The following is a 28,000-nucleotide window of genomic DNA, read 5'->3' as shown; positions in this document are numbered from 1 at the left end:
TTTTTTTATTTTTGTTGTTTTATTTCTCTGCATAAAAATGTTATCCAAAACATTCTGGGTTAAAACTCTGTTCCCATTCATGAATAGAGATGCAGTTATAGGGAATCACTTTTTCTATGGATACAGTATTACAAACTCAATCAGGAGTAATGACTCAATATTACCACAACATAGGGATTTTCAGTTATGGTAAACATTGGAAGCTGGCTTTTCATTTCTCCAAAATGCTAACATTTTTATTTCTGCTATTTCATAAAGGAAATCTTTCAACAGGGTCAAAATACATTGAGGGGTGGAGTTTTCCCATAGAGAAAAGTGCCTGTTGATCATCTGTTATGCAAGTTAGTCGTCACAATTGTATTAGATGTACCAATGCAGCGTTAGTAGAGACCACGATCCTCATTACCACAACCTAAAAAGACATTGATATACAAAACACTTGTGGTGTACAATATTAGTAGTTTAAAACAAAATAACTGATGACATGATGCATTTCAATCTCTCACAACACTTCCACACACAAGAAGCTAAACTACAAAACACCAACTCTACAGCCTGTACAATAGCACAAAACTACATTAACAATTTTCTTGATGGATGTGTTACAAAAAGATATTGCGCTTAAAAAAAAACGCGAAGCTTTCATGTAAAATGTGCCATAAATTAACAAACAGGTTATCAGAAATATTGTAGTCGTGGGACTGGAGTGATATCATGGAAACGTTAGGAACGCCTTTTGGTTTCCGTCTTCTGGTTTGGTCAAGCAAAAGTCCCTCCTCCATGAGTCTACAACAATAAACAAATGGAGTGTTAAACTTTACTATTGTCTTCATCAGCATCAGCATTTTGGGTACATGACTCTAGATTATGGAGGTAAATGAATGTATTCTCTGTTGGAAAAGTTTAGTTAACTCACCATAGGCTTCATCTCACGACCGTCTCCATCTGCCTCGGGCTGATCCCTTCCCGCCATGTTCTTACTGTCCTCTACAAACTCCTAAAGAGGGAGGTAGAGGGAGAAAGAAGAGAGAGTGACTGTGTTGGGTGTCAAGATAACAAGGCGAGTTTGGTGTAATACGTGCACAATCACTATTCACCATATAGAAAAGTAGTAAAAGTAGCACTGGGTAAAAACAAAGGCTATGTTCCATTAGCCACATTAGCATACCAGTTAGAATGTATGGCCTGATACATTGGAATGTTAGTGTGGATAATGGAACAGAGACATATACTATGTCCCGATTCTCCACCTTCTACCAAAGGCGGCACAGTATGAATTTAACAAATGGTGGAAACTCCCTCTAGCCATCGATTACAGCAGAGAGGAAAAGGTGACGTGAGATGGATAACTGGGCCCAACATTTGTCTTCTCCAGCAGATGGTGTTTTTAGTTTTTTTGTCGCTCATCAAGCCAAGAGTTTTACGAGGTCAATGAGTGTAGAATTAAAAAAAAATGAACGACTTATTTACTACGCGAGGATTATTTGATCAAATGGAAGTTTCGTAACGCTTAGGTTGTTACGATTGTACTGATTTAAGTAGGACACGTGACATCCTGGCAACTTCAAGAAAAAACACTTTATATCGGAGTTGTGCCTGCTGTTCACTCGCGTATCTGCTATCTCATTGGCTAGAATGGTCCCGACTGCTTTTAACACATTTATTTTCATTGTTAGAACGGCCACTTGAGTATTTAATCAATATAATGGATTATCTGTGATTACACCAATCCATTCCTTTTAAATCCATGACAGGTGGAGAATCAGGATGCAGCCATAGCCTCCCACCCACCCCCCACCCACCCGCCTCCCTTCCCCTCACCATGAGGGCCTTGTCCATGTAGAACTCTCGGCCGGGGCTGCCGTCGTTGTGCTTGGTGTCCACGGCGAAGCAGAGGAAGAGCACGTCCACCACGATCTCAAAGACAGACAGGAAGCAGTGGGCCACCAGCCAGGAGAACAGGCAGACGATGAGCAGGGGCAGGACCCACACCGTGTAGTCCCGCTGATAGTTGAGCGACAATACGCCAACGAACGCAGTGCAGGAGACGATCAGTACCTGGACACACACACACACACACACACACACACACACACACACACACACATATGGATGAAGAGAAAGGAGGGAGGGAAAGGGAGAAAAGAGAAAGATAGAGAAAAAAAGAGAGATTGAATAGTATTAGTGTGCTTGTAAAATACACAAAAAAAATGAACTGACAATAAACAATCCTAAAATGGCGTCGCTGTGCGGCCGTTACCTTTCCCAGGAAGAGGACAAAGTCCCCCACGGTGTTGATGGTGGCCAATCTGAGGGCATTCTCTACCAGGATGACGAAGGCGTCACGCGCCGACGTACAGAAACTAGTGCTGTTGATCGCTGTCGCCGTGTACGCGTTCTGTGGTGAAAACAGACAAACAAGAGACAGAAGTATCATCAATAACAATGTGTGACTGCTGTCCTCTCGGAACGAGTCTCCCTTGTCAAATAGATTGCCGTCAATGATATGACCTCATCAACATCTCAGATGACAGTCAATCTGATTCTGATCGAACACTTACTTGATTCAGGTACATTAGACACTTCTTCAGGCACCACAAGCAGCAGATACAGGATTTCAACATACAGCGAGCACAGGCATTTTCCTACAAACAGAAAATACATTGAGCTTTAGTTCTCCACCCATTGTCTGGCTTGACAAACTGGTGGTTGGTATAAGTGAAAGCGAGAATGTTTAAAATGGCACATCAGCCACGTGAAGAGTTCATTCTGTTCCAGAGCAGGACTGGGTGGGATATACCTTCTACTGTATGTAACGCACACGAGCAAATGCCCTCAAACTCTTCAGAAAAGTCTCCTAAAAGACGCTGACTCTCCGGTCTTTTTTTGATACTACAGTACAGGTGGGAAAAAATCTGAGAAGACGCCCACACTCTTTTACACAGACACAGGTGAGTAGAGATTGGTGGGATGGGTGAAGAAATGTTACCTGTGTACAGTTTATGGTAATCTCCTGTTTTCTTTATCTATAGTACTTATGTTTAACTATATTTAGTCAATTTACTCATTTCTACTGTATGTTGTAGGGTTAAACAACTTGAATCAAGCTTGGTTAGTATTCCTTAATGCCCTGTTGACAATGGCACTAAAACTACTGAGAGCAGAGTCATTACAGAAAAAGCTCTGTTAATATATATATTTAAATGAAAAAATAACAAGTTTTTTTTTTTTTTCTTTTTTTTAAATGTAACCTTTATTTAAGTAGGCAAGTCAGTTAAGAACAAATTATTTTTTACAATGACGGCCTGCACGGCCAAACCCGGACGACGCTGGGCCAATTGTGCGCCGCCCTATGGGACTCCCAATCACGGCCTGTTGCGATACAGCTTGGAATCGAATCAGGGTGTCTGTAGTGATGCCTCTAGCACTGATATGCAGTGCCTTAGACCGCTGCACCACTCGGGAGCCTTCATATTTAATGCATTATTGATTGATTGATTGATTGATTGATTGATTATAAATCTGGAGCTGGAGTCTATTAGTATTTTGATCTGTAGTATTTCAGAGAGTGTTTGCAGTAAAAAAACTAAACTATTCTTTACAGTTGACTTTGCGCTCTCTCTAGATATGGCTTCCTCAAGCAGTCTGAAGAGCAGTTCCTGTGCTCTGAGCCAAACACCACTTCATGTGGACACAACTTCTGCATGGTCTGTATCACAAAGTACTGGGATAGCAAGGACCTGTGCCAATGTCCACTGAGTCAGGAGAAGTTCTCCAGATGACCTAAGCTTCATGTCAACACAACATACAGAGAGGTTGTAGAGAATTTTAAAAGGATGAGAGACAAAGGTAAAGATGAGTCCCCTTCCAAACCCGGAAAAAAAGTGCCTTGTGACGTCTGCACTGGGACGAAGCGCAAGGCCCTGAAGTCCTGCCTGGTGTGTCTGGCTTCTTTCTGTGAGATTCACCTGGAGCCTCATCAGATAGCCCCAGTCTTAAAGAGACACAAACTGGTCGACCCTGTGAAAAACCTGGAAGACAGGATCTGTCAGAAGCATGAAAGACTCCTGGAGCATGACCAGACATGTGTGTGTCAGTTCTGCACTGAGGGAGACCACAAGACTCATGACACTGTCCCTATAGAGGAAGAGTGTGGAGAGAGAAAGATAGCAGAGTGTGTGCAGTTCTTCAGTACTCTGGCGCGCTCCATTGACGAAAAACAGGCTGAGCTTGTTGAGGTGATTGAGGAGAAGCAGAAAGCAGTAGAGAGGCAGCCTGAAGGGCTCATTAAAGATCTGGAGCAGGAAATCACTGAGCTCAGTGTTCACAGCGATCTGTGTGTGGGGACTGTGAGCTGGAGGAGATACTGAATAAATAGATGGAGAAGCTGCCTGAAGTCAAACTGAAGAGGATTCAGCAGTATGCAGTGGATGTGACTCTGGACCCTGATACATCACATCCCAAACTCATCCGGTCTGAAGATGGGAAACAAGTAAGACATGGAAACACACTACAGAATCTTCCAGACAATCCAAAAAAGGTTTGATTGTTATGCCATGACCCTTGAAAAGGATGGTTAAGGGGAAGACTGACTGGGATGTAGGAACGGCCAGAGAGTCCTTTGACAGGAAGGGGAAAAGAAAAAAAAAGAAAAATCACACTGAGCCCTGAGAATGGACTCTGGACTGTGTTCCACAGTCCTCCTCTCCCTGAGAGAGAAGCCCCAGAAGGTGGGGGTGTTTGTGGACTATGTGGAAGTCAGGTCTCATATCTACTCTTCCACTCTCTGCACCTTTAAAGAGAAACTCTTTCTATTCTTTGAGTGCTGTAATAATACTGGATGGTAAACACTCAGCCCCTCATCATCTCTCATGTCAAATCACCCAGACTGATTTAAAAAAATGAGGTAACTGCTTTTTTGCAACAGACCATTTACAAATCATCAAATGAGCGTATTTTGTCAGATCAATATGTCACATGATTAGAATATCCACATTGACCTCCGAAATGTTCTGTACATCCTAACATGGATAATACATGCTTGTATTTACTGAAACTCAAGACTCAACTGGAATTAAAATCAATAAGAAATATGAAAAGTTGGTGCTTTGATTATTCATATCTACATACAGTGTGTCTTCAGAAAGTATTCATACCTTTGACTTACTCCACATTTTGTTGTTACAGCCTGAATTCAAATGGATTAAATATATAATTTATTTCACCAATCTACACACAATTCCCCATAATGACAAAGTGAAAACATCGTTTGATTTTTTCCCCGCAAATTTGTTCAAAATGAAACACGAATCTCATTTACATAAGTATTCAAGCCCCTTTGCATTGACACTACAAATTGAGCTCAGGTGCATCCAATTTCCTTTGATCATCCTTGAGATGTCACAACAACTTGATTGGAGTACACCAATTAAAATGTACATGATTTATAAAGAAACACACCTGTCTATATAAAAAAGGTAGTTGACAGTGCATGTCAGAGCAGAAACTACAGTATACCATGAAGTCTAAGGAACTGTCCATAGATCTCCCGAGATAGAATTGTGATGAGGCATATATCTGGAAGGATAAAACTTTCTAGAGTGTTGAAAGTTTCTCCATCATTGGGAAAAAAAAAAAGAAAAAAAAAAAATATATATATATATATATATGGTTACTACCCAGACTCTGCCAAGAGCAGGCCATCCAACCAAACTGAGCAACCGGGCAAGCAGGACCTCAGTCGGGGAAGTGACCAAGAATCAAATGACCACTTTGACAGGAACTACAAAGTTCCTTGGCTGAGATGGGAGAACCTGCCAGAAGGACAACAGTCTCTACAGCACTTCACCAATATGGGCTTGATGGGAGAGCGGCCAGACGAAAGCCACCCCTGAGAAAAAAAAGGCACATGGTAGCACGGCTGGAGTTTGCAAACAGGCACATGAAAGACAGAGCGCATAAAGAAAAAGTTTCTGTGGTTCGATGAGACAAAAACGTAACTCTTTGGCATGACCAAAGCACTATCTCTGGAGAAAACCAGCCCAGCTCATCACCCGTCTAGCACCATCCCCACCGTGAATCATGGTGGTGGCAGCATCATGCTATGGGGATGCTTTTCAGCAGCAGAGACTGGTAAGGCTAGAGGGAACAATGAATGGAGCCAAATACAGGCAAATCCTCGATGAGAACCTGCTTCACAGTGCAAATTACCTTCTACTGGGCTGAAGATTTAAGCTCCAACAAGACAATGACCCCTAGCCTACAGCCAAAGCAACACTGGAATGGCTTCAGAACAAGAATGTGAAAGTCGTTAAGAGGCCCAGCAAAAGCTCAGGCTTAAAACACATTGAAAATCTGTGGAAAGACTTTAAGATTGCTGTTCACCACCACTTAACAGAGCTTGAGAAAATCTGCAAGGAAGAATGGGAGAGAATCCCCAAATCCAGATGTGCAAAGCTGATACAGACATATCCAAGACGACTCAAAGCTGTAATCGCCGCCAAAAGTGTTTCTAAAAAGTATTGACTCAGGGGTATGAATACTTATGTAAATTAGATCTTTCTGTATTTCAATACATTTTCAATAATTTCTAAAGAACATGTTGTTTTCACTTTGTCATTATTATGTATGTGTGTAGATGGGTGAGAAAACAGTCAATTGAATCAATTTTGAGTTCTGGCTGTAACACAGCAAATTGTGTAATGTGAAAATGTGGGACAGACTATGTTTGTTCCCACACTCGGGACTCTGACTCTATTGGTTACACAGACTTTTGGCCTCCCTATTCTAACCACCTCTCACCAGCTTTGTATTCATGTTACCTGATGAAATTGCTGTACAATATGATCTTGTTGCCATCTGATGCACATTCAGATGTCATAAATCAGCACTGCAGATCTCTCCCTGTACTCTGCCGTGCCTTGATTGTATTACTGTTGATGATATCTGGAAATGTGCATGTACACCCTGGCCCATCTACTGTTGCTAGCCTCAATTCTGACATCTGCTTCACTGATTCCTGCTCTCGTAAAAGCCTGGGTTTTCTGCACGTTAACACTAGAAGCTTATTACCTAAAATGTATCAATTGAAAGTGTGGGTTCACAGCTCCTTCAGTGCTCAGTTGTCTCCACCAAGTCTGTCCCCAAACAATTTGATTTGCTGGTTTTAAGCATTAAACTTTCAAATAGCTCTTTGTTGACTGTTGCTGGGTGCTATCGTCCTCCATCAGCACCGGCCTGTACCCTAAGCTCTCTCCTGGCCCCATACACTAAGTCTGAATTTGTCCTGCTAGGTGACCAAAACTGGGACATGCTTAAATCACCTGACCAGGTCTTAAAGCAATGTGACTCCCTAAATCTTTCTCAGATTAAATCACCAATCCCACAAAGGTAGGACTTCAAACACCCAGAAAAGGCTACTCTCCTCGATGTTATCCTCACAAATAATCCTGATAGGTATTAGTCTGGTGTTTTCTGTAGTGACCTTAGTGATCACTGTTTTACAGCCTGTGTTCGTAATGGCTGCTCAGTGAAACCACCTGTCCTGATTTGTCATAGACGCTTGCAAAAAAACTTTAATGAGCAAGCCTTCCTTCATGAACTGGCCTCTGTAAAATGGTATAGAATCAGCTCTGTTGAAGACGCTTGGACCTTCTTTTTTGATCTGTTCAATGGGATTGTTAACAAACACGCCCCCATAAAGAAAATTAGAATTAAAAACAAGTTCAACCGTGATCTTGCGGAGTTACTCCACCTCAAGAATTGCATTTGGCGAAAGGCTCGGCACACGCATATTCAGGCTGACTGGCTCTCGTTCAGGCAAATGAGAAATAAGTGCACTCAGGCTATCCGGAAGGCCAACGTTAGTTACTTTAAGGAGCAGGTCTCTCTCTGTGGGTCTAACCCCAAGAAGTTCTTGAAAACGGTTAAAGACCTGGAGAATAAACCCTCCTCCTCACAGCTGCCCATGTCCCTTAATGTTGATGTGGTTGTTACTGACAAGAAGCACATGGCTGAGCTCTTTAAATCACCACTTCATTAAGTCAGGATTCCTATTTGACTCAGCCATGCCCCCCTGCCCGTCCAACATTTCCTCATCTCTTACCCCTTCTAACGCGACAAGCCCCGGTGCTTCTCCCTCTTTTTCCCCTGCCCCGCTACAAAGTTTCTCCTTGCAGGCAGTCACTGAGTCCGAGGTGCTAAAGGAGCTCCTTAAACTTGACCCCAAAAAACCGTCTGGGTCAGATGGTTTAGACCCTTTCTTCTTTAAGGTTGCTGCCCCTATCATCACCAAGCCGATCTCCTTTCTGGAGAGGTTCCCATTGCTTGGAAGGCAGCCACAGTTAGTCCTTTATTTAAAGGGGGAGATCAAGCTGATCCTAACTGTTATAGGCCCATTTCTATTTTACCCTGTTTATCAAAAGTGTTGGAAAAACTTGTAAATAAATCAACTGACTGGCTTTGTTGCTGTCTATAGTATTCTCTCGGGTATGCAATCTGGTTTCCACTCAGGTTATGGATGTGTCACTGCAACCTTAAAGGTCCTCCATGATGTCACCATTGCCCTTGATTCTAAGCAATATTGTGCTGCTATTTTTATTGACTTGGTCAAAGCTTGTGATACGGTAGACCCTTCCATTCTTGTGGGCCGGCTAAGGAGTATTGGTGTCTCTGAGGTGTCTTTGGCCTGGTGTCTTTGCTAATTACCTCTCTCAAAGAGTGCAGTGTATAAAGTCAGAAAATCTGCTGTCTCAGCCACTGCCTGTCACCAAGGGAGTACCCCAAGGCTCAATCCTAGGCTCCACACTCTTCTCAATTTACATCAACAACATAGCTCAGGCAGGAAACTCTCTCATCCATGTATATGATAGTCTTATACTCAGCTGGCCCCTCCCGGGATTTTGTGTTAAATGCTCTATAACAAAGCTTTCTTAGTGTCCAACAAGCTTTCTCTACCCTTAACCTTGTTCTGAACACCTCCAAAACAAAGGTCATGTGGTTTGGTAAGAAGAATGCCCCTCTTCCCACAGGTGAGCATTTAGAGCTTGAGGTAGTCAGGTCATACAAGTACTTGGGAGTATGGCTAGATGGCGCACTGTCCTACTCTCAGCACATAAAGCTGCAGGCTAAAGTTAAATATATAAGTAAATCTAGACTTGGTTTACTCTATCATAATGGCTTCTCTTTCACCCCAGCTGCCAAATGAACCCTGATTCAGAGGACCATCCTACCCATGCTAGATTACAGAGACATTTTTATAGATCAGCAGGTAAGGGTGCTCTCGAGCAGATAGATGTTCTTTACCATTCGGCCATCAGATTTGCCACCAATGCCCCTTATAGGACACATCACTGCACTCTATACTCTTCTGTAAACTGGTCATCTCTGCATACCCGTCGCAAGACCCACTGGTTAATGCTTATTTATAAAACCCTCTTAGGCCTCAATCCCCTCTATCTGAGATATCTACTGCATCCCTCAATATCCACATACAACATCCGTTCTACCAGTCACATTCGGTCTCCAATGCACACACATCCCTGGGTCGCTCCTCTTTTCAGTTCGCTGCAGCTAGCGACTGGAACGACCGGCAACAAACACTCAAACGGATGAATGATAAAGGACATACAGCGCCTTCAGAAAGTATTCACACGCCTTAACTTCTTCCACATTGTGTTACAAAATGGGATTAAAATGGATTTGTCATTCTTTTTGATAAACAATCTACACAAAATACTCTAATGTCAAAGTGGAAGAAAAATTAACTGTAATACAATAAATGAGATTAAGACATGAAGGTCAGTCAAAGTAATGGACTGTCGTTTCTCTTTGCTTAGTCTTTTACCAAATAGGGCTATCTTCTGTATACCACCCCTACCTTGTCACAACACAACTGCTTGGCTCAAACACATTAAGGAAAGAAATTCCACAAATTAACTTTTAACAAGGCACACCTTTTAATTGAAATGCATTCCAGGTGACTACCTCGTGAAGCTGGTTGAGAGAATGCCAAGAGTGTGCAAAGCTGTCATCAAGGCAAAGGGTGGCTACTTTGAAGAATCTCAAATATATTTAGATTTGTTTAACACTTTTTGGTTACTACATGATTCCATGTGTTATTTCATAGTTTTGATGTCTTCACTATTATTCTACAATGTAGAAAACAGTACAAATAACGAAAAACCCTGAAATGAGTAGGTGTCCAAACTTTTGACTGGTACTCTGTGAACACACAAATGGAAAATAAATCACTAATATATTTTTTATTAGATAAGTGTTCAACCAGCTTTGTCAATGTGTTAGAATTATCTTTGGCAGCGATTACAGCTGTTAGTCTTTATGGGTAAGTCTCTAAGAGTTATGAAAACCTGGATTGTACAACATTTGCCATTATTCTTGATCATTGCTAGACAGCAATTTAAGTCTTGCCATAGATTTTCAAGCCAATTTAAGTCATAACTGTAACTAGGCCACTCAGGAACATTCAATGTCGTCTTGGTAAGTAACTCCAGTGTATATTTGGCCTTGCGTTTTAGGTTATTGTCCTGCTGAAAGGTGGATTTGTCTCCCAGTGGCTGTTGCAAAGCAGACTGAACCAGGTTTTCCTGGTTATTAGGTTTTATGCCGTGTCTATTACATTGTCCAAACGCACGGTCGCTTTACCACAATAACATTTTCACAAATGCCTTACTCTACGTCATTCCCAAACATTCTACGCAAGTATGAAAATAACCATATCTAAGTGGTCGCTTGTCAGAAAATGTAAACAAAAGATATCATATCCTTCCTGGGGGTGTATATGAACAGATATTTATAAAATGTAATGTTGCTAAAACACTGTCACATCCCCTTTAAGTGACTGACATAAGAGGGTGTTAACCCAAAAAATGATTCATTCATTCATTCAAGGTTTATACAAATATGTCCATTCAATAGAGAATTGTCCATATTGTTAAAAAAGTTACAGACCTTGCCAGCAGCGTCCAGCAGACCTTACCTTGAAATGCTTACTTATAAGTCCTTAACCAATAGTGCAGTTCAAGATGAGTTAAGAAAATATTTACCAAATAAACTAAAAGTTAAAAATAATAAAAAGTAACAATAAAATAACAATAATGAGGCTGTATACAGGGGGTAACGTTACCGAGGCAATGTGCGGGGATACAGGTTAGCTGAGGTAATTTGTACATGTAGGTAGGGGTGAAGTGACTATGCATAGATAATAAACAACGAGTAGCAGCAGTGTACAAAACAAATGTAGGGGGGTTGTCAATGTAAATAGTCTGGTGGCCATTTGATTAATTGTTCAGCAGTCTTATTGCTTGGGGGTAGAAGCTGTTAAGGAGCCTTTTGGTCCTAGACTTGGTGATCCGGTACCGCTTGCCGAGCGGGAGCAGAGAAAATAGTCTATAACTTAGGTGACTGGAGTCTCTGACAATTTTATGGCCTTTCCTCTGACAGATTTATTACTAGTCATGATTCTAGAACTCACCATTGTGTTTTGTATCAAAAAGTGGGTTGGGTCTCTTTGTATGTAAGGAGAGAGCAGCATTTTCTTATGTTTATCTACAAAGCACTCATGCAGAAACTTCCTATGTATTGATCATCATGCTTGTATGACACTTTTGAATGTGGGTCAAAAGGGAATTTCCAAATGACCGAACCCGGTCCCAGGCTTGGATAACCCTGGAGGCCCATCGGTCTCCACAAAGATGGGTAAAGCTGATTTTAGTTTTTTGTGCCCTTTATGTGGAACAACTTCCAGAGCTCTCTGAAATGAGATGTTCCGGTCCCCCATTGTTAGTTCAGAGTAATAGAGGTCTCCGACTGTAGTTGATAAATGTTTTTCTTCATATGTTTTGGAATGTTGTATATGTTTGATGTATTTATGCAGGAATCTGTAAAAGAGACCCTAGTCTCAGTATGAAATAAAATAAAAAGTATATTAAGGTTATAATGTAGAGAACAATAGAATGAATCATTCTATGTGATTTATAATGACATAGTGCAAAGAAAACTACGTTTTGACATTGATTTCATTGAACCCTTTTGAGCTGCACCGTTTTTCTCAACATTCTAGAGCAGTACAGGAACACCCTACATACTCTGCCTTTGAACTGATTGTGGACGTAGGTGACATAGCTGAATGAGATAAAGGACGTACTTTTCCTTTCAGCTGGTTGTGGATGTAGGTGAGGATGAGGCGAGGGATCTCCACCAAGGTGATGATGAAGGAGCCTTTGGCCACGGTGCCCAGGTGGTAGCGGGTCAGACACAGCATAGATGACACGATGGGGGTCATGGGCAGTTCAGATTTATTCCTGATGTCCACCGCGGGACAGAGGAAAAGAAGAAGAGTTGGAAATAGTCAAATTAACTGATACAGGACAGACTTGGGTTTAAATAGTATTATCCATACAAATGGACCAATAAAGCAGGCACTGTACTGTAGCTAACATGGGTGTACTTTGCGCTTTTGGGACAATTTCATTGGTTCAAATGCACCAGGCAAGCTCAATTAAGTGCAGCTAATGTATTTGACAGAAAAAAAAACTATATTTTGGACTCAGGTCTGATACGGGATATTTCCAAGTGAACACATCACAAGCATGCCGTTACATGTACTACATTTCATCACAACACTCTCTCCTGACCTTGTGAAGTAGTAGGTGACCACAGCTCCGGCCACGGTCATCTGCTGGCAGGCCAGGATGAACTGACTGATCCAGATGAGGCCCACAGCGTGGTACCACACCATGTACTGGAGTGGGCCTGACATACGATACTCCACCAGCCCTGCCTCTTCACTCTGCACAGGGCTGCCTGTAGGGGCACACAGCTAAGGTTAGGGGTCAATCTTCTCGTTCTTTACAGGGTTCCCTACAGCCAGGTTTAGGGGTAGGCTGATCTCTGATCTGCAAGGCATTCAAGGATCATGATTTTGTGCCTGGAAAGCTCCTGGTAGATTTTTGATGGAAAATATTTTAACTCATAAATTGATTGGAGTCAAATATAAGACAGCAAGATGGCACCATTTTGCAACAAACACTGCAGCACAGATGAGTTTGATGGGCCCTCTTTTTTAATGTCATCTAGTTTGTCAAACTCTAATCTGAATAACATCCAGGAACAGCTAAAGGCAGGCAGAGGGAAATAGTAGGCAGACAAAGTCGACAAAAACACGATGCTTTGTTGTAATTGAGGTTTCTCTGGTGGTGGTCTTGTTGATGAGGGAGATCGTGAATGTCGTGGGTAGATTTCAGAGACTTTGTCTTTGTGTGCCCGAGCTGCCACCCACAGCACCAGACTGACCCAAGAATCTAAATAAGAGTTGGCGTTGAGTCATGCCACTCCAGCCATGCGCTTTCAGTTCCAAAATGTCCCATGAGTGTGTTAATCACATAGAATTAGGATGGACATAAACCTTATGTTGGTCAACCATGGTTTGCCAGCGCTGTGATAAGATAGTGTGTAAAACAATGCATGTGAAGAATTTATCTGCACTGTATGTGTGTTAGTAGAGGAATGTTTCCATAAATGTTTCTAATTAACTGACAATATGCCAACATTCCATTCAAACAATGTGGTCAATCCACAGTCCTACACTGGCTCAAATCAGTTGATGATGGGCCTTAGACAAGTTGTAAATGCAACAAGTACTGATATTGAGCATGGTTACATGCACACAATAAAATGATTATGGTGGATAGTCAGATTAATACAGTGAACAAAAATATAAGTGCAACAATTTCAATGATTTTACTGAGTTACAGTTCAATTAAGGAAATCAGGCAATTTAAATAAATTCATTAGGCCCTAATCTATGGATTTCACATTACTGGACAGGCTGGCGTGGTTCCACGTGGTCTGCGATTGTGAAGCCGGTTGGAAGTACTGCCAAATTCTCTAAAACGACGTCGGAGGTGGGTTATGGTAGAGAAATGAACATTCAATTCTCTGACAACAGCTCTGGTGGACATTCCTGCAGTCAGCATGTCAATTGCACGCTCCATCAAAACTTGAGACATCTGTGGCATTGTGTTGTGTGACAAAACTGCACATTTTAGAGTGGCCTTTTATTGTCCCCAGCACAAGGTGGACCTGTGTAATGATCATGCTGTTTAGTCAGCTTCTTGATATGCCACACCTGTCATGTGGATGGATTATCTTGGCAAAGTAGAAATGCTCACTAACAGGGATGTAAATACATTTGTGCACAACATTTTTGAGAAATAAGCTTTTTGTGCGTATGGAGAATTAAGATCGTCATGTAAACACCTTACTCTGCTTATGTCCATACTCTGCCTACTGCCATAATCCGTTTAATATTGAATTATTAGTGTGCATGTAAATGTACTCATAATAGCACTCATAGCTTTCTAATAAAACCAAATCTGATACATTTATGGTCCGTTTACATATATTTGAGAGGCTATTTGTACAGACAATGTGTATAAAACACTTAGAAATTGTATTTATATGACAATATTGGAGGTTGACTATAATTCCATTACACAATTTCTGATGCAATTACATACCTTACTTTTATTTTCCTGCATAAGTAAAAGTCAGGAAGTGCATCAAGTGCCTCTACTGCCATTTATTCTAATTAAACTGGTTTTGGATTTCTCCCTGAACAAGTTGGCTGCCATTTTCACCCCATTATGGAACTTTGAGGGTTCATGACATAGCCCATTAAGTAATTTAATAGGATCTACATGGTTAATCATCACATCACTAGCAGGATGAAGTGAACCAAACACTCCATACGTACAGTATCCAAACTTTCAATAGTGACGCAAGTCCACTACCTTAATCTTTACGGGGCATAAAATAATTGGAACAAATCTGCAACAAAAAAAAAATTGTATCCTCGCCAAAACGGTCTATTTAGATGTAAATCTCTTGTTGAAAGGCGAAAATAAAGACATGAACAAAACTGTCTTTCACAATGTGACAAAGTTGTATTCTATTCTGACCTGCGGTTCCGAGGAAGAGGAGCACACCGAGCCAGGACACCCAGAAGAGCATGAGGCTGAGGAAGGTCCAGAAGGGCTGCAGGGCCAGCAGAGGCAGGTGAGTGAACACCTTACCCGCCACGTGGAACAGGGTGATGGTTAGTGCCACGCGCTTCCTCATAAAGAACAGCAGCAGCAGCAGGATCACCTGAAAATGGTATATACACGATGTGATGTAGTCGGAAAGTATTCAGGCCCCTTCACTCTTTCCACATTTTGTTACGTTACAGCCCTATTCTAAAAGGGATTAAATTTAAAAAAAATCCTCATCTACACTCAATCCCCCATGGTGACAAAGCAAAAACAGGTTTTTAGAAATGTTTATAATAAATAAAACAGAAATACCTTATTTACAGAAGTATTCAGACCCTTTGCTATGAGATTCAAAATTTAGCTCAGCTGCATCCTGTTTCCATTAGTCAGCCTTGAGATGTTTCTACAACTTGATTGGAGATGATTTGGAAAGGCACACACACCTGTCTACATAAGGTCCCACACTTGCAAAAACCAAGCCATGATGTGGAAGAAATTGTCTGTAGAGCTCCGAGACAGGATTATGTTGAGGCACAGAACTGGGGAAGGGTACCAAAACATTTCTGCAACATTGAAAGTCCCCAAGAACACAGTCACTTCCATCATTCTTAAATGGAAGAAGTTTGGAACCACCAAGACTCTTCCTAGAGCTGGCCGCCCAACCATCTCTGCAGCACTCCACCAATCAGGCCATTATGGTAGTGGCCAGACGGAAGCCACTCCTCAGTAAAAGGCACATGACAGCCCGCTTCGAGTTTGCCAAAAGGCACCTAAAGACTCTCAGAAACAAGATTTTCTGGTCTGATGAAACCAAGATTGAACTCTTTGGACTGAATGCCAAGCGTCACATCTGGTGGAAACCTGGCACCATCCCTATGGTGAAGCATGGTGGTGGCAGCATCATGCTGTGGGGATGTTTTTCAGCGGCAGGGACTGGGAGACTAGTGAGAATCAAAGGAAAGATGAACGAAGCAAAGTACAGAGAGATCCTTGATGAAAACCTGCTCCAGAGCAGACAACGACCCTAAGCACACAGTCAAGAATACCCAGGAGTGGCATCGGGACACTTTCCCTGAGTGGCCCAGCCAGAGCCCGGACTTGAACCCAACCAAACATCTCTGGAGAGACCTGAAAATAGCTGTGCAGCGATGCTCCCCATCCAACCTGACAGAGCTTGAGAGGATCTGCAGAGAAGAATGGGAGTAACTCCCCAAATACAGGTGTGCCAAGCTTGAAGCCTCATACCCAAAAAGACTCAAGGCAGTAATCCCTGCCAAAAGTGCTTCAACAAGGTACTGAGTAAAGGGTCTGAATACTTATGTAAATGCAGTGCTTAATTTGATCCAGATCTGGCACCTCTCCGTTTTGGACTATTTTGTTCCCGGAACCTATTTGGCTGGATCCGGTACATCTCGAGGCATAATTTTTTTCTCTCCACTTTTTGCAATGTAAAGATCATAACAAAAAGCAATCTAAGTTAATTCAAGTTAAATATTTGTTAATTCTCCTGCCCCCACAACAAAAAACAAATGTTAAAAATGTCAATTTTCAGCCCGGGCTTAATATTCTAAGAGTTGATTCAGGTTGGGCCGATCCGGGTTTATGGTGTGTGCAACACTGTAACCTGTTTGAGACCAACGCGTGGCTGTGTGAGAAGCGCGCCAGTATCCCTCACATAACTACAATGAAATTAACATTTTATGATCTCTCTCCCTCTAGCTGTTCTGATAGACACGAGCCTGCAACTCATCTCGCCATTGTTGCACTTCATCATTTCAGCACCCTTGATAAATTGAAATAAATAAGCCAAAAGTTATAGAATTACTGCGGTCTGTCAGAAATAAAGGAAATCATTCAGAACAGCCTACTACACCATGAAAATGCCTAGAATTTAGCCACAGAGGATCAATAACGTATTTGTTTATTGTCTAGCTGTGGATTGTAGCCCAATAACAAGGAATAGCCTACAGTCAGGAACGCAGCAAATCTGTCAGTGAAAAAACAGCATGCCAGACAAAACAGGCCTTTCACAGTATTTCAAATACAATCGAGGGAAAACAAAAGGTTGGAAAGCAAATGGCTCCTGCTGAAAAGAGAAGACTATCCTGTAGGCTACCAAAATATTGGGTAACTTCCAAATATTGTTTTACAAAAGAGAGAGAGAGAGAGAGAGATGCGCTTGTGCCAAAAGCCTATCTGCCATCTCTAAGCTGTGCATCATTGGGCAAGTGAGTGAAACTGGAAAGCATTTTTAGGACTATAATTTCTTCCTCACATTGTAGCCTACAATGTCTCCACACACCTAGGTCTAGGCTAATGATGGATTCAATACAATATTCTACCAAAGTCTCCAGTCATGTAAAATGACGTAGAATTGCATGAAATGCGTTTATAAAAAGGCAGATCTTTAGTAGCCTAGGGTTTGGGAAAAATGTTCCCAATGTGTGCACCTTCTGCAAGTACCTCTACTCTACTGCTCTATGCCACTACGCAAATGCGATAAGCATGCAATGCTTTATTAAAAAGCAAAATAGTACCTCAGAGCTCCCCAGGTCACCCCCCTCTTGTGCTCACTTTTTGTTCCGGCACCTCCCGATTTACAAATTAAGACCTGTGTAAATGTGATATTTCATTTTATTTATTTTTTATGTGAAAAAATGTCTAAAAACCTGTTTTTGCTTTGTCATTATGGGGTATTGTGTGCAGATTGATGAGGGACCATTTAAAAAAAAAACTTTTTAGAATAAAGGCTGTAACGTAACAAAATGTGGAAAAAGTCAAACGGTCTGAATACCTTCAGAATGCACTGTATGCTGGTTATCACTTATAGGATAGGGATGTGAATACATTTACTCAGTGCTAGTTATCAAATGAAGATAGGAGTAGGTAGGAATGGCGGGAATGCAGTGTTTTCCACTAGTGCCGACTGTCTGCTAAACAGCAGATTACAGACTCATTTTCAGCCGGCTACTTTTTCCACTTAAATTCACAAGGCTACTTTTCAATTTGCTAGTCAGAATAAAAGTCAGCCAAGCCCTCTCCCACTAGAATGAACAATATGCATCTTCTAGTTTTCTATTGATGGGACAGGCACAAAGTAAACAGTGACAGGGAAACACTGATGGCAGGTAGTCTGACACGGAAGATACGTTGTGACAGTCTGCTGTCAGTCCCGCCTCCCCGTACCTGTGGTAAGTATGATTTGTGTGCTATTACATGATCTCATATATATATATATATATATATATATATAATATAAAAACACACACAGACAGAGTCTGCAACACCACTAAGCAAGGGGCACCATGAAGACCAAGGAGCTCTCCAAACAGGTCAGGGATAAAGTTGTGGAGAAGTACAGATCAGGGTTCTAAAAAAGTATCCGAAACTTTGAACATCCCACAGAGCACCATTAAATCCATTATTTAAAAAAAAATGGAAAGAATATGGCACCACAACAAACCTGCCAAGAGAGGGCCGCCCACCAAAACTCACAGACTAGACAAGGAGGGCATTAATCAGAGGCAACAAAGAGACCAAAGACAACCCTGAAGGAGCTGCAAAGCTCCACAGCAGAGATTGGAGTATCTGTCCACAGGACCACTTCAAGCCATACACTCCACAGAGCTGGGCTTTATGGAAGAGTGGCCAGAAAAAGGCCATTGCTTAAAGAAAAAAATAAGCAAACACATTTGGTGTTCGCCGAAAGGCATGTGGGAGACTCCCCAAACATATGGAAGAAGGTACTCTGGTCAGATGAGACTACAATTTAGCTTTTTGGCCATCTAGGAAAACGCTGTCTGGCGCAAACACAACACCTCTCATCATGCCGAGAACCCCATCCACAGTGAAGCATGGTGGTGGCAGCGTCATGCTGTGGGGAAGTTTTTCCATCGGCAGGGACTGGGAAACTGGTCAGAACTGAAGGATGGCGCTAAATACAGGGAAGTTCTTGAGGAAAACCTGTTACAGTCTTCCAGAGACTTGACACTGGGACGGAGGTTCGCCTTCCAGCAGGATAATGACCCTAAGCATACTGTTAAAGCAACACTCGAGTGGTTTAAGGGAAACTTTTAAATGTCTTGGAATGGCCTAGTCAAAGACCAGACCTCAATCCAATTGAGAATCTGTGGTATGACTTAAAGATTGCTGTACACCAGCGGAACCCATCCAACTTGAAGGAGCTGGAGCAGTTTTGCCTTGAAGAATGGCAAAAATCCCAGTGGCTAGATGTGCCAAGCTTATAGAGACATACCCCAAGAGACTAACAGCTGTAATTGCTGCAAATGGTGGCTCTACAAAAGTATTGACTTTGGGGGGGGTGAACAGTTATGCACCGTCAAGTTCTGTTTGGTCTTAATTCTTGTTTGTTTCACAATAAAAAAAAAATTGTATCTTCAGGTTGTGTAAATCAAATTATACAAACCGCCCAAAATAATTAAATTTAATTCCAAGTTGTAAGGCAACAAAATAAGAAAAATGCCAAGGGGGTGAATACTTTCACAAGCCACTGTAGAATCCTATATATCCCACCTCGCGCTCAGCAACAGTGCCTGGACCACATCAACAGTGCCTGACTGTTGTGCACACTGAGTGCTGTTCTGAAATATACATTTTTAGAAGTTCACAGGCATAGAAGTTGGTCGAATTTAACCAAAAGTGTACTAGTGTGACTTTGTCCTTGTGTTTTTGAGCTATTTACATCGGTTTGTTCACACACACTAGGTTGTTCAACTGCTACCAGCAAAAGGATGTCGGGGAATCTTATCTCAAGTGGCAGCTGAAAATGTTTGTCTCAGATGTGAGTCATATATTAGAGGGTACATTGATTGTACTTTATTGAGCATGGAACACCCCAAAAACCTTTTATTCATAAACTTTAGAGTAATTTTTTATCATAAAACACTCTTCTTCAAATAATATAATTGTGTGCTCCTTGTAAAACATGTCAGCGTAGAGCCGTGAATTTGCACGTCCCAGGTAATTTAGCCTAAGTGTTAACGAGGAGTCAAAATCAACTTACACTGTATATGAACAATAAGGCTAACAGCCACCTTTCATTTATTTTTCAAGATAACGTGGGCATTGGGCTATTTACATTTTTCTGTTTGAATAAAATATATAATTTGACAAACAAACATTGTGGCATTTCATAGCTTGCAGTAAAACTGTAAATAAGACTTCAATCTCAAGAGAAAACAGGTTAAATGTAAAAATAATAATAATGGTATTTTATTTAGAAAATAGTCCTGATCATATAAGCCTAGGCCTGGACAATATCCAAAACTACTAATAATACACTGAATTCATACATTTGTCGTTTAAATTATAAAATCACGTACGTTAACACAGTACTACAACAAATTTTCCAAATTTGGAAGTTAAATTTAATAAATTATTCAATCATTTTGCTGTGTATTTCAAGGCATTAGAATGTACCACAGGCCAGCAAAATATAGGTTGTTCTACAACAACAACATAAAATAGCAAACCTAGTCACCCCAGACCCCCCGGGGGGGCCTGTATGGGTACATTTTCTCTTTGTCTGGCTACTCCAGGTACTTGTGGAAAACACTGATTCGGAATGGTGGGGCGGCAGGTAGCTGCGAGGTTAAGAGCATTGGGCCAGTAACTGAAAGGTCGCTGGTTCAATATCCCCGAGCCCACTATGTGAAAAATCTGTAAGAGTGTCTGCTAAATGTCTAAAATGTAAATGTGGGTCAGGTCATTTCTGTCTGTGTTACAGAAGAAACTATGGCTTTTATAGTTGCAGAATCAAGACACATTTTTGTAAAAGCGTTGGTCAGGTTTTCCAGTTTTCCAGACTTAAAGCTTGCCTGTCTCTGTCAACATCAGGCCTTTTCTTGTTACTGAAAGAGCAAATACTTGATAACACAGTACAATATAAACCCTCCATGCACTCTCACAACACACCTTACCCATATAAAACAGGAATCACAACACATGGCAACAAGCACACACACGTACCGTGAAGACAGTGGCAAAGATGGCGTAGACCAGCAGAGCTTGGACGTTGTCTGTGGCCACCTGCTGTTGGGGTGTTGGGGAGGTACCAGTCTGGTCGGTCAGATTCGTCCTGTGGTCCACGTAGAGCCACCACAGAACCCCGGTCCCACCTGAAACACAAAGTCCATTTGGCTCCCTGATTTTCATACTGCTACTACTTCTTATTGAGCTCCCTACAAAGATTATCCGGAGAGCAGTTGGAAAAACATTATCCGGAGAGCAGTTGGAAAAACATTATCCGGAGAGCAGTTGGAAAAACATTATCCGGAGAGCAGTTGGAAAAACATTATCCGGAGAGCAGTTGGAAAAACATTATCCGGAGAGCAGTTGGAAAAACATTATCCGGAGAGCAGTTGGAAAAACATTATCCGGAGAGCAGTTGGAAAAACATTATCCGGAGATGGTAATTCCTCACTGCAGGGACAATGGATTCTGAGGAGAGGCGCTCATTCTGGTCCATGCTCAATTTTTGCAGTGCGTTTTTACAAGCAATCTAATTTTGTGAGGTAAAATTTATTTGAACTCACATTTCACAATCTGACATAATGGTAGGCGACCTTTCAGGCTTTAGAAAAGAAATGTGCTATAATACATGTTTCTTCATACATTTTTAAGCACTACAGAATGAAGGAAGAGACGTTTGAGAGCCAAATGAACGGGAAGCTTACCTATAGAGCCCAGAACCACGAGGGCGGTTAGTATCCAGACCAGCACGACAGAGATGTAGCGAATCACCACCATCAGGATTATGGAGAGGACTACAGACAGAGGAGGATATAAATAAAAGGGATGAAACGATGCTATTGTCATGACAAAAAAATGCCTTATTATTGTATAACGGCTATATTTATTGAACCATAAGGCATAATTGTGTGATGTTTCATGTACATTTTTATGTACTTCTTTTGGATGCCAGCGCTCTACAGTGCAACCTTCTTACTCGTATTTGCGCTTAAATATTTTGCTGTGTGACCTGGAATTTTTATTTAGGAGAACCAGTGCACCTAGAATGAAAATCACCCAGATGATATTTGTTGGAATAATTAGGCTACTTCACTGCACTGCAGCCCGAGTACCATGGAGAATACACTGAGAACAGATTCATGACTGTCATGCTTGCACTATTACTACAAAGAAAACAGCTTGTTACGTCAAATATTCTCCATTGTCCTCCTACATTTCTACGTGTGCTCCTAAATCTTTCTCCTAAATTTCTGTGTGTGCTCCTAAATGTTTCTACTTAAAAAATTTTTTAAAAGGGCAGCGTAGAGCCCTGGATGCCGTCAGCTCTCCTGGAGACATTTCCTATTATCATTTCCTGACACTGTCTCAGGAAACACAACTTTCTAGGTGGAGAGCAGAGGCCTCTTTGGCACAATTAAATCAAGCAGTATACAAAGAGAGAAGTCATTTAGGATATACACTATAATGCTTTACGAGGCTATACAGACAGCTAGAACATAAAATGCCACTTTAGGATGTACAGTACCTAGAGCCAGCACGCACAAGCCCATGATGATCTCCTTGCTGGCCATCACCCCGGCGATGACCCTGTGCAGCATGCTGTTGTCACTGACGAAGGTGACGAAGGCCTCAGCGAACTGAGCATAGCAGGAGATGTCCACAGGAGTGCAGCGGTGGAACACAGGGAGAGAATTACTGCACAAGGGGAGAGGATGGGGAAATGGTATCATCAGCATAGTCTCGCTAGTGTCATTATATTTACTCGCTGTTGACTTGACACTGGTAAAAAAAGGACTGTACCTTGGTGGCACGGGGAGTTTGGGGCACTTTTTGGATCTCTCTCCGTGGCTTGGATACTTGGAGACTGGGATGTCGTACGAGCAGAGCTCCGACCCTAAGTAAAGAGGAGAAATAGGAAATAAACATTGTGTAATTCATTTCCACACTGTGGAAATGACCAATGAATACATGCATACAGTACGGATTAGAGCAGGAGGAACGCTCACCATTTTGCAGCGCAAATTTTTTGACGTCGGTGTACGTCTTGAGCTCTATGTCTGGACACCTGGACACACAGAGGGCCATGGACTTAATCTTCCTGTTCAGAATGTCAATGTTGCAGGGGTCCAGGAAGAAGACATACCTGGAAAAGGTCAAAGAACAGGACTTCAATAAGGATGGAGGGAAGTAGAAAAACGTCCTGAAAAGAGTGAGATGGAGTGTATTTGTCAATGGCACATGCTCCTTGAAGGAAGCCAAGGGCCCAAGTCAATCTGCACATTTGAGTAACATTCTTGAATTTTCTCTTCCATCTTGCAATACAATAAATTGCAAATTTTCCTAAGTATATTTTCAAAGTAGACTTTGTGATGTAGGCTGTGTAAAATGTGATGTGGGATACAACTTATCAGTCAGTCAAATCTCTGTAGCCAAAACGCCCCTGCTGCCCCTCACTCAAAACGTCAATGGGCAACCAGCCCAGCTTATGAAACAAAGCCCATTGTCTCATTGAAACTGTTCCTAGAGACTGCTAGAATGGAAACTTACTGGACGAGGAGCTCAAAAAAAGTTTAATCACATTTGAATAATTTATTTGAATATCTTCCAACAAAAAAAAACATGGGCGTGAATTAATGCAGAACATTGCTGCATTCAGGCTGCATGTGAAATGGCACCCTATTCCCTAGTGCACTATTATTGACCCCAGCTCTGGTAAAAAAGAGTGCACTTTATAGAGAATAGGGTGCCATTTCAGACCCACATCAGTCTTTTCTGACCACAGGTAACAAGAAGTGAGTATAGGAAGATTTAGAGTAAAGTGTCTTACAGTAACACCCAGTGCTGGCAAGCTAATTAAGCAATAATGCACGAGGGGGTGTGGTATATGGCCAATATACCACGGCTAAGGGCTGTTCTATCGCACGACAACGCGGAGTGCCTGGATACAACCCTTAGCAATGGTATATTGGCCATATACCACAAATCCCCGAGGTGCCTTACTGCTATTATAAACTGATTACCAACGTAATTAGAGCAGTAAAAATACATGTTTTGTCATACCCGTGGTAATCAGCATTCAGAGCTTGAACCCCCCAATTTATAATCCTCTGTAACCCACTGATCTCACTGGTTAACCCATCAACAAAACAAATGAGCATCCAGGCTTTAACAGGCCTTGCATCAGATGAGCAAGAGAGTATAAGTGGCAAACTGGATTACCAAATTATGAAATCCGTGTTTGTGCACCGGTAATGTTAAATGGCGCGTGTTAAACTACCACAACAAAGGGTTGTCGATTGTGGGGAGGAAGAGGGAGAGAGTTAGCCTGGTTAAATCACACTGAACAAATGGTGAAGGCCACGTTCTGTCTGGTTTAACCAGGCTAGGAGAGAGGAGTCATAACCTGCTGAGCCTACATTGTCATGGGAGTGGACAGCTCAACCAAAACATTGTTATTACTTTGCTATTACATGATAGGCTAATAACTGGTAAGCATCCATCTCAAGATGTTCCACATTTCCAACGCAACCTACTTGTTGTTGGTCTGATCCCGGCCACTGAGCTCGACACCCTCGATCTTAACATTCTTCTGACCACAGGTGTTACCGTAGCTGTCGTAGCCAGAGATGAGCCTGGATGCAGCTCCCGTGGAAATGGAGAAACCAGCGATACAGGCCTACAGGGGAAGCAGCTTCCATTAAAAACAATATCATCACCTTTATCATCACCATCATGACAAAGCACAAATAAAATATCAGGGTAGCACTGAACTATGCTGATAAATACAATAATCAGTATGAAGTGCCTCTTGCTTAAAAAAACTAACAGAAGGTTGTCTCCCACAATGCTTTGGTTCCGAATTCAAGTTGCAGTTGGTGAGGACAGAGAGGAAGAGGCAAAGCAAGAGGAATAAATGGGCCCAAAGTCTGTCTTCTCCAGCATGTAACTTGTGTCAAATGTCATTAACAAAAAAATGTTATGACTTATTTGCTCGAATATACGTTTTGTAATAATTAGGTTGTTATGAGTGTATTTATATAATTAGGCCACGTTACATCCCGGCAACTATTAAGAGTTGTGCCTGGTAGTCACTAATTAACACAGCCACAAAGTCATAAACCCTGCCTATTTCTACAATGTATCTTCTGCAAATGTGATTTTAAACCTCATCCTTAACCACACTGCTAACCTTATGCCCAATCCTAAACCTTAAATTAAGACCAAAATACAAAATGTTTGTTTTCATGAATTTGTACGATACACCTTGCGGCTGTGGTAACTTGTGCCCCTTCACACGCGTATCTGCCCCCTCATTGGCTAGAATGGTCCCACCTGATCTTGCCTCCTCCTGACTGCTTAACATTTTTGAAGACATGTATTTTCATTAGAGCCGCCACAAGAGTATCTGGTCAATAGAATGGACAATCTGTGGTGAGGAGCAACTGAAAAAATGTCCAGTCGAAAGTTCATGACCTTTGATGACAGGGTTGTTGTAAAAGTCATGCAGTCCCAAGTCGGACACTTTTTATAATAACATGACCAGGGTTAGTTATCGTCTTGACAAAAGCAATCCGCTCGAACGCGCCCATGGTCATCTACAAAGAAATCTCAACAAACTCACCATTCCGATACAGAACAATGTGAATATGATGAGCCATGGAATATCCGTGCAGCTTCGATCCTCCAATGGTTTCCACTCGCGCTGCTTTTGCTAACAAATAAAAATGAGAAAATCAAATTCGTAATCTGTGAACACCTGGTGCATGCGCGAAACTGGTTTAACCGGGCGTGCTTTTTGTTGTTGTTGCTCAAGTCAGTTTTTCCACACACAGCAACTACTGTACTGTAATTGTCTAAATAAACTTAGTTTCACCCAAATTAACATGCACGCGTCTTTTTACACACGGAAGTAGCCCGTTGTTTAAAACGTAAGCAACTAATGGCTAACTACATATAATACAGACAACGCCTCGAAATATCTACAGTCGACAACAACGTGTACGTGTTCGTAGCTAAATGGATATCCCAAACAGATAATGTTAGCAACTCATTTGGCAAATCCAAAAATGTCTAGCTAGTTAGTTTTGGCTTAAATATCCGGAACCCCGATTACCTCTGAACTGCCACAGCATCCCATTGTTATTAGGCGATTTAGGGAGTGACTGGAACTTCCAAAACACAACAATCGTTTAAGTTTCAAGTGCCCGCCTCACTTCCTTGCCTGTATTTTACACTGCGCTTCTAAACAGATTAGTTGTTGACCAAACTCTTCCCCTCAGCTGCATTCATGGCCTCTATTGATAATACGGAACACTTCGCAAGGATATGTATGCATATCCTACTTTTTACTGCAGGTAAAAAGCAGGAAGAGTTCAACTTTCCTTATGACCGAGGCGGAAGTGTCGCTGCAATCACACGTTTTTTATAATATAATTTTGTGGCACTGGGAACGCTTTCACTGTAGGCTATACGTTGGACGCAATGGTACCCCCACTGAAAACCCATAGACATTAAAACCGTGAAAACCCCAAAGAGCTTATTGCAGACATTCACCTTATGGAAATAAAGGTTTCTATTCAAATTCATGTTCTTTTGACATGAATACAAGTTGCAGAATTTGCTAACGGCTTTATTAAATAAAAAACATATTTTTTTTGTATTTTCAAATGTTAGGGTGTTGGTGGACACAGACTTTTGTTATCCAATAAACAAAATGTGCCTTTGTTTATTTTGGCAAATAAAATCGTTCAGCTACTACAGGGCATAACAAAAGCACCATAAACTTCCACCAGAACCTCAGTGAATGGCACTGACCAGCCAGAGCCATTTGTAATGAGCATATCAAAGTCAACTGACAATTCAGTGTGAAAGGGAATTCTAATCCCACTGCCCTGAGTGATGACATCATCTCATGATTTCATTCTGAAGCATAACACTCTAATCGCTGATGATTCACACAGAAACCTCGTCTGGTTGCTGTCTCCGTTCTGCTATTAGATAGAATGTTCATATTTGAAGATTTCCGAAAGGCCAGTCTCTTTGGCAAATGACAGGAATGTCAAGGAGTGGAATGTTAGCTAAAAAGACTGGTATCCAGACTAACACAGACATGGTGACTTTTTTTCACCTTTATTTAACCAGGTAGGCCAGTTGAGAACAAGTTCTCATTTACAACTGCGATCTGGCCAAGATAAAGCAAAGCAGTGTAACACAAACAACAACACATGGAATAAACAAACGTACAGTCAATAACACAATAGAAAAAATTATATACAGCGTGTGCAAATGAGGTAAGATTAGGGAGGTAAGGCAATAAATAGGCCGTAGTTGCGAAGTAATTCCAATTTAGTAATTAAACACTGGAGTGATAGATGTGCAGAAGATGAATGTGCAAGTAGAGATACTGGGGTGCAAAGGAGAAAGAAAAAAATAACAATATGGGAATGAGGTAGTTGGATGGGCTATTTACCGATGGGCTATATACAGATGCAATGATCTGTGAGCTGCTCTGACAGTTGATGCTTAAATTTAGTGAGATATGAGTCTCTAGCTTTAGTGATTTTTGCAATTCATTCCAGTCATTGGCTGCAGAGAACTGGAAGGAAAGGGTGCCAAAGGAGGAATTGGCTTTGAAGGGTGACCAGTGAAATATACCTGCTGGGGTGGGTGCTGCTAAGGTGACCAGTGAGCTGAGATAAGGCGGGGCTTTAACCTAGCAAAGACTTATAGATGACCTGGAGCCAGTGGGTTTGGCGATGAATATGAAGCAAGGGCCAGCCAACGAAAGCATACAGGTCACAGTGGTGGGTAGTATATGCGGCTTTGGTGACAAAACGGATGGCACTGTGATAGACTGCATCCAATTTGCTGAGTAGAGTGTTGGAGGCTATTTTGTAAATGACATCGCCGAAGTCAAGGATTGGTAGGATGGTCCGTTTTACGAGGGTATGTGAAGCAGC

The 28,000-nt window shown here is 41.7% G+C and overlaps 1 protein-coding gene across 1 annotated transcript; it reads right to left on the bottom strand.

Moving 5' to 3' along the window:
- LOC106602526 (choline transporter-like protein 1) lies at positions 1 to 26,449 on the bottom strand. The gene is made up of 16 exons (XM_045716652.2): positions 26,155 to 26,449; positions 25,663 to 25,752; positions 24,575 to 24,717; positions 23,048 to 23,184; positions 22,842 to 22,935; positions 22,567 to 22,736; positions 21,746 to 21,835; positions 21,039 to 21,187; positions 14,979 to 15,165; positions 12,654 to 12,822; positions 12,164 to 12,320; positions 2,562 to 2,645; positions 2,261 to 2,398; positions 1,822 to 2,058; positions 917 to 997; positions 1 to 786 (listed from the first exon to the last, which is right to left on the bottom strand). Exons 1-16 carry the CDS (start codon positions 26,176 to 26,178, stop codon positions 760 to 762), a joined length of 1,977 nt encoding a protein of 658 aa, XP_045572608.2. The 5' UTR covers positions 26,179 to 26,449; the 3' UTR covers positions 1 to 759.
- Positions 26,450 to 28,000: the final 1,551 nt, after the last annotated feature.

Source organism: Salmo salar, chromosome 04 (assembly GCF_965601325.2).
Source record: "Salmo salar chromosome 04, fSalSal1, whole genome shotgun sequence".
Classification (NCBI taxonomy): Eukaryota; Metazoa; Chordata; class Actinopteri; order Salmoniformes; family Salmonidae; genus Salmo; species Salmo salar.
The sequence above is the reverse complement of the archived record's forward strand: the minus strand, read 5'-3'. Positions and strand labels throughout refer to the sequence as shown.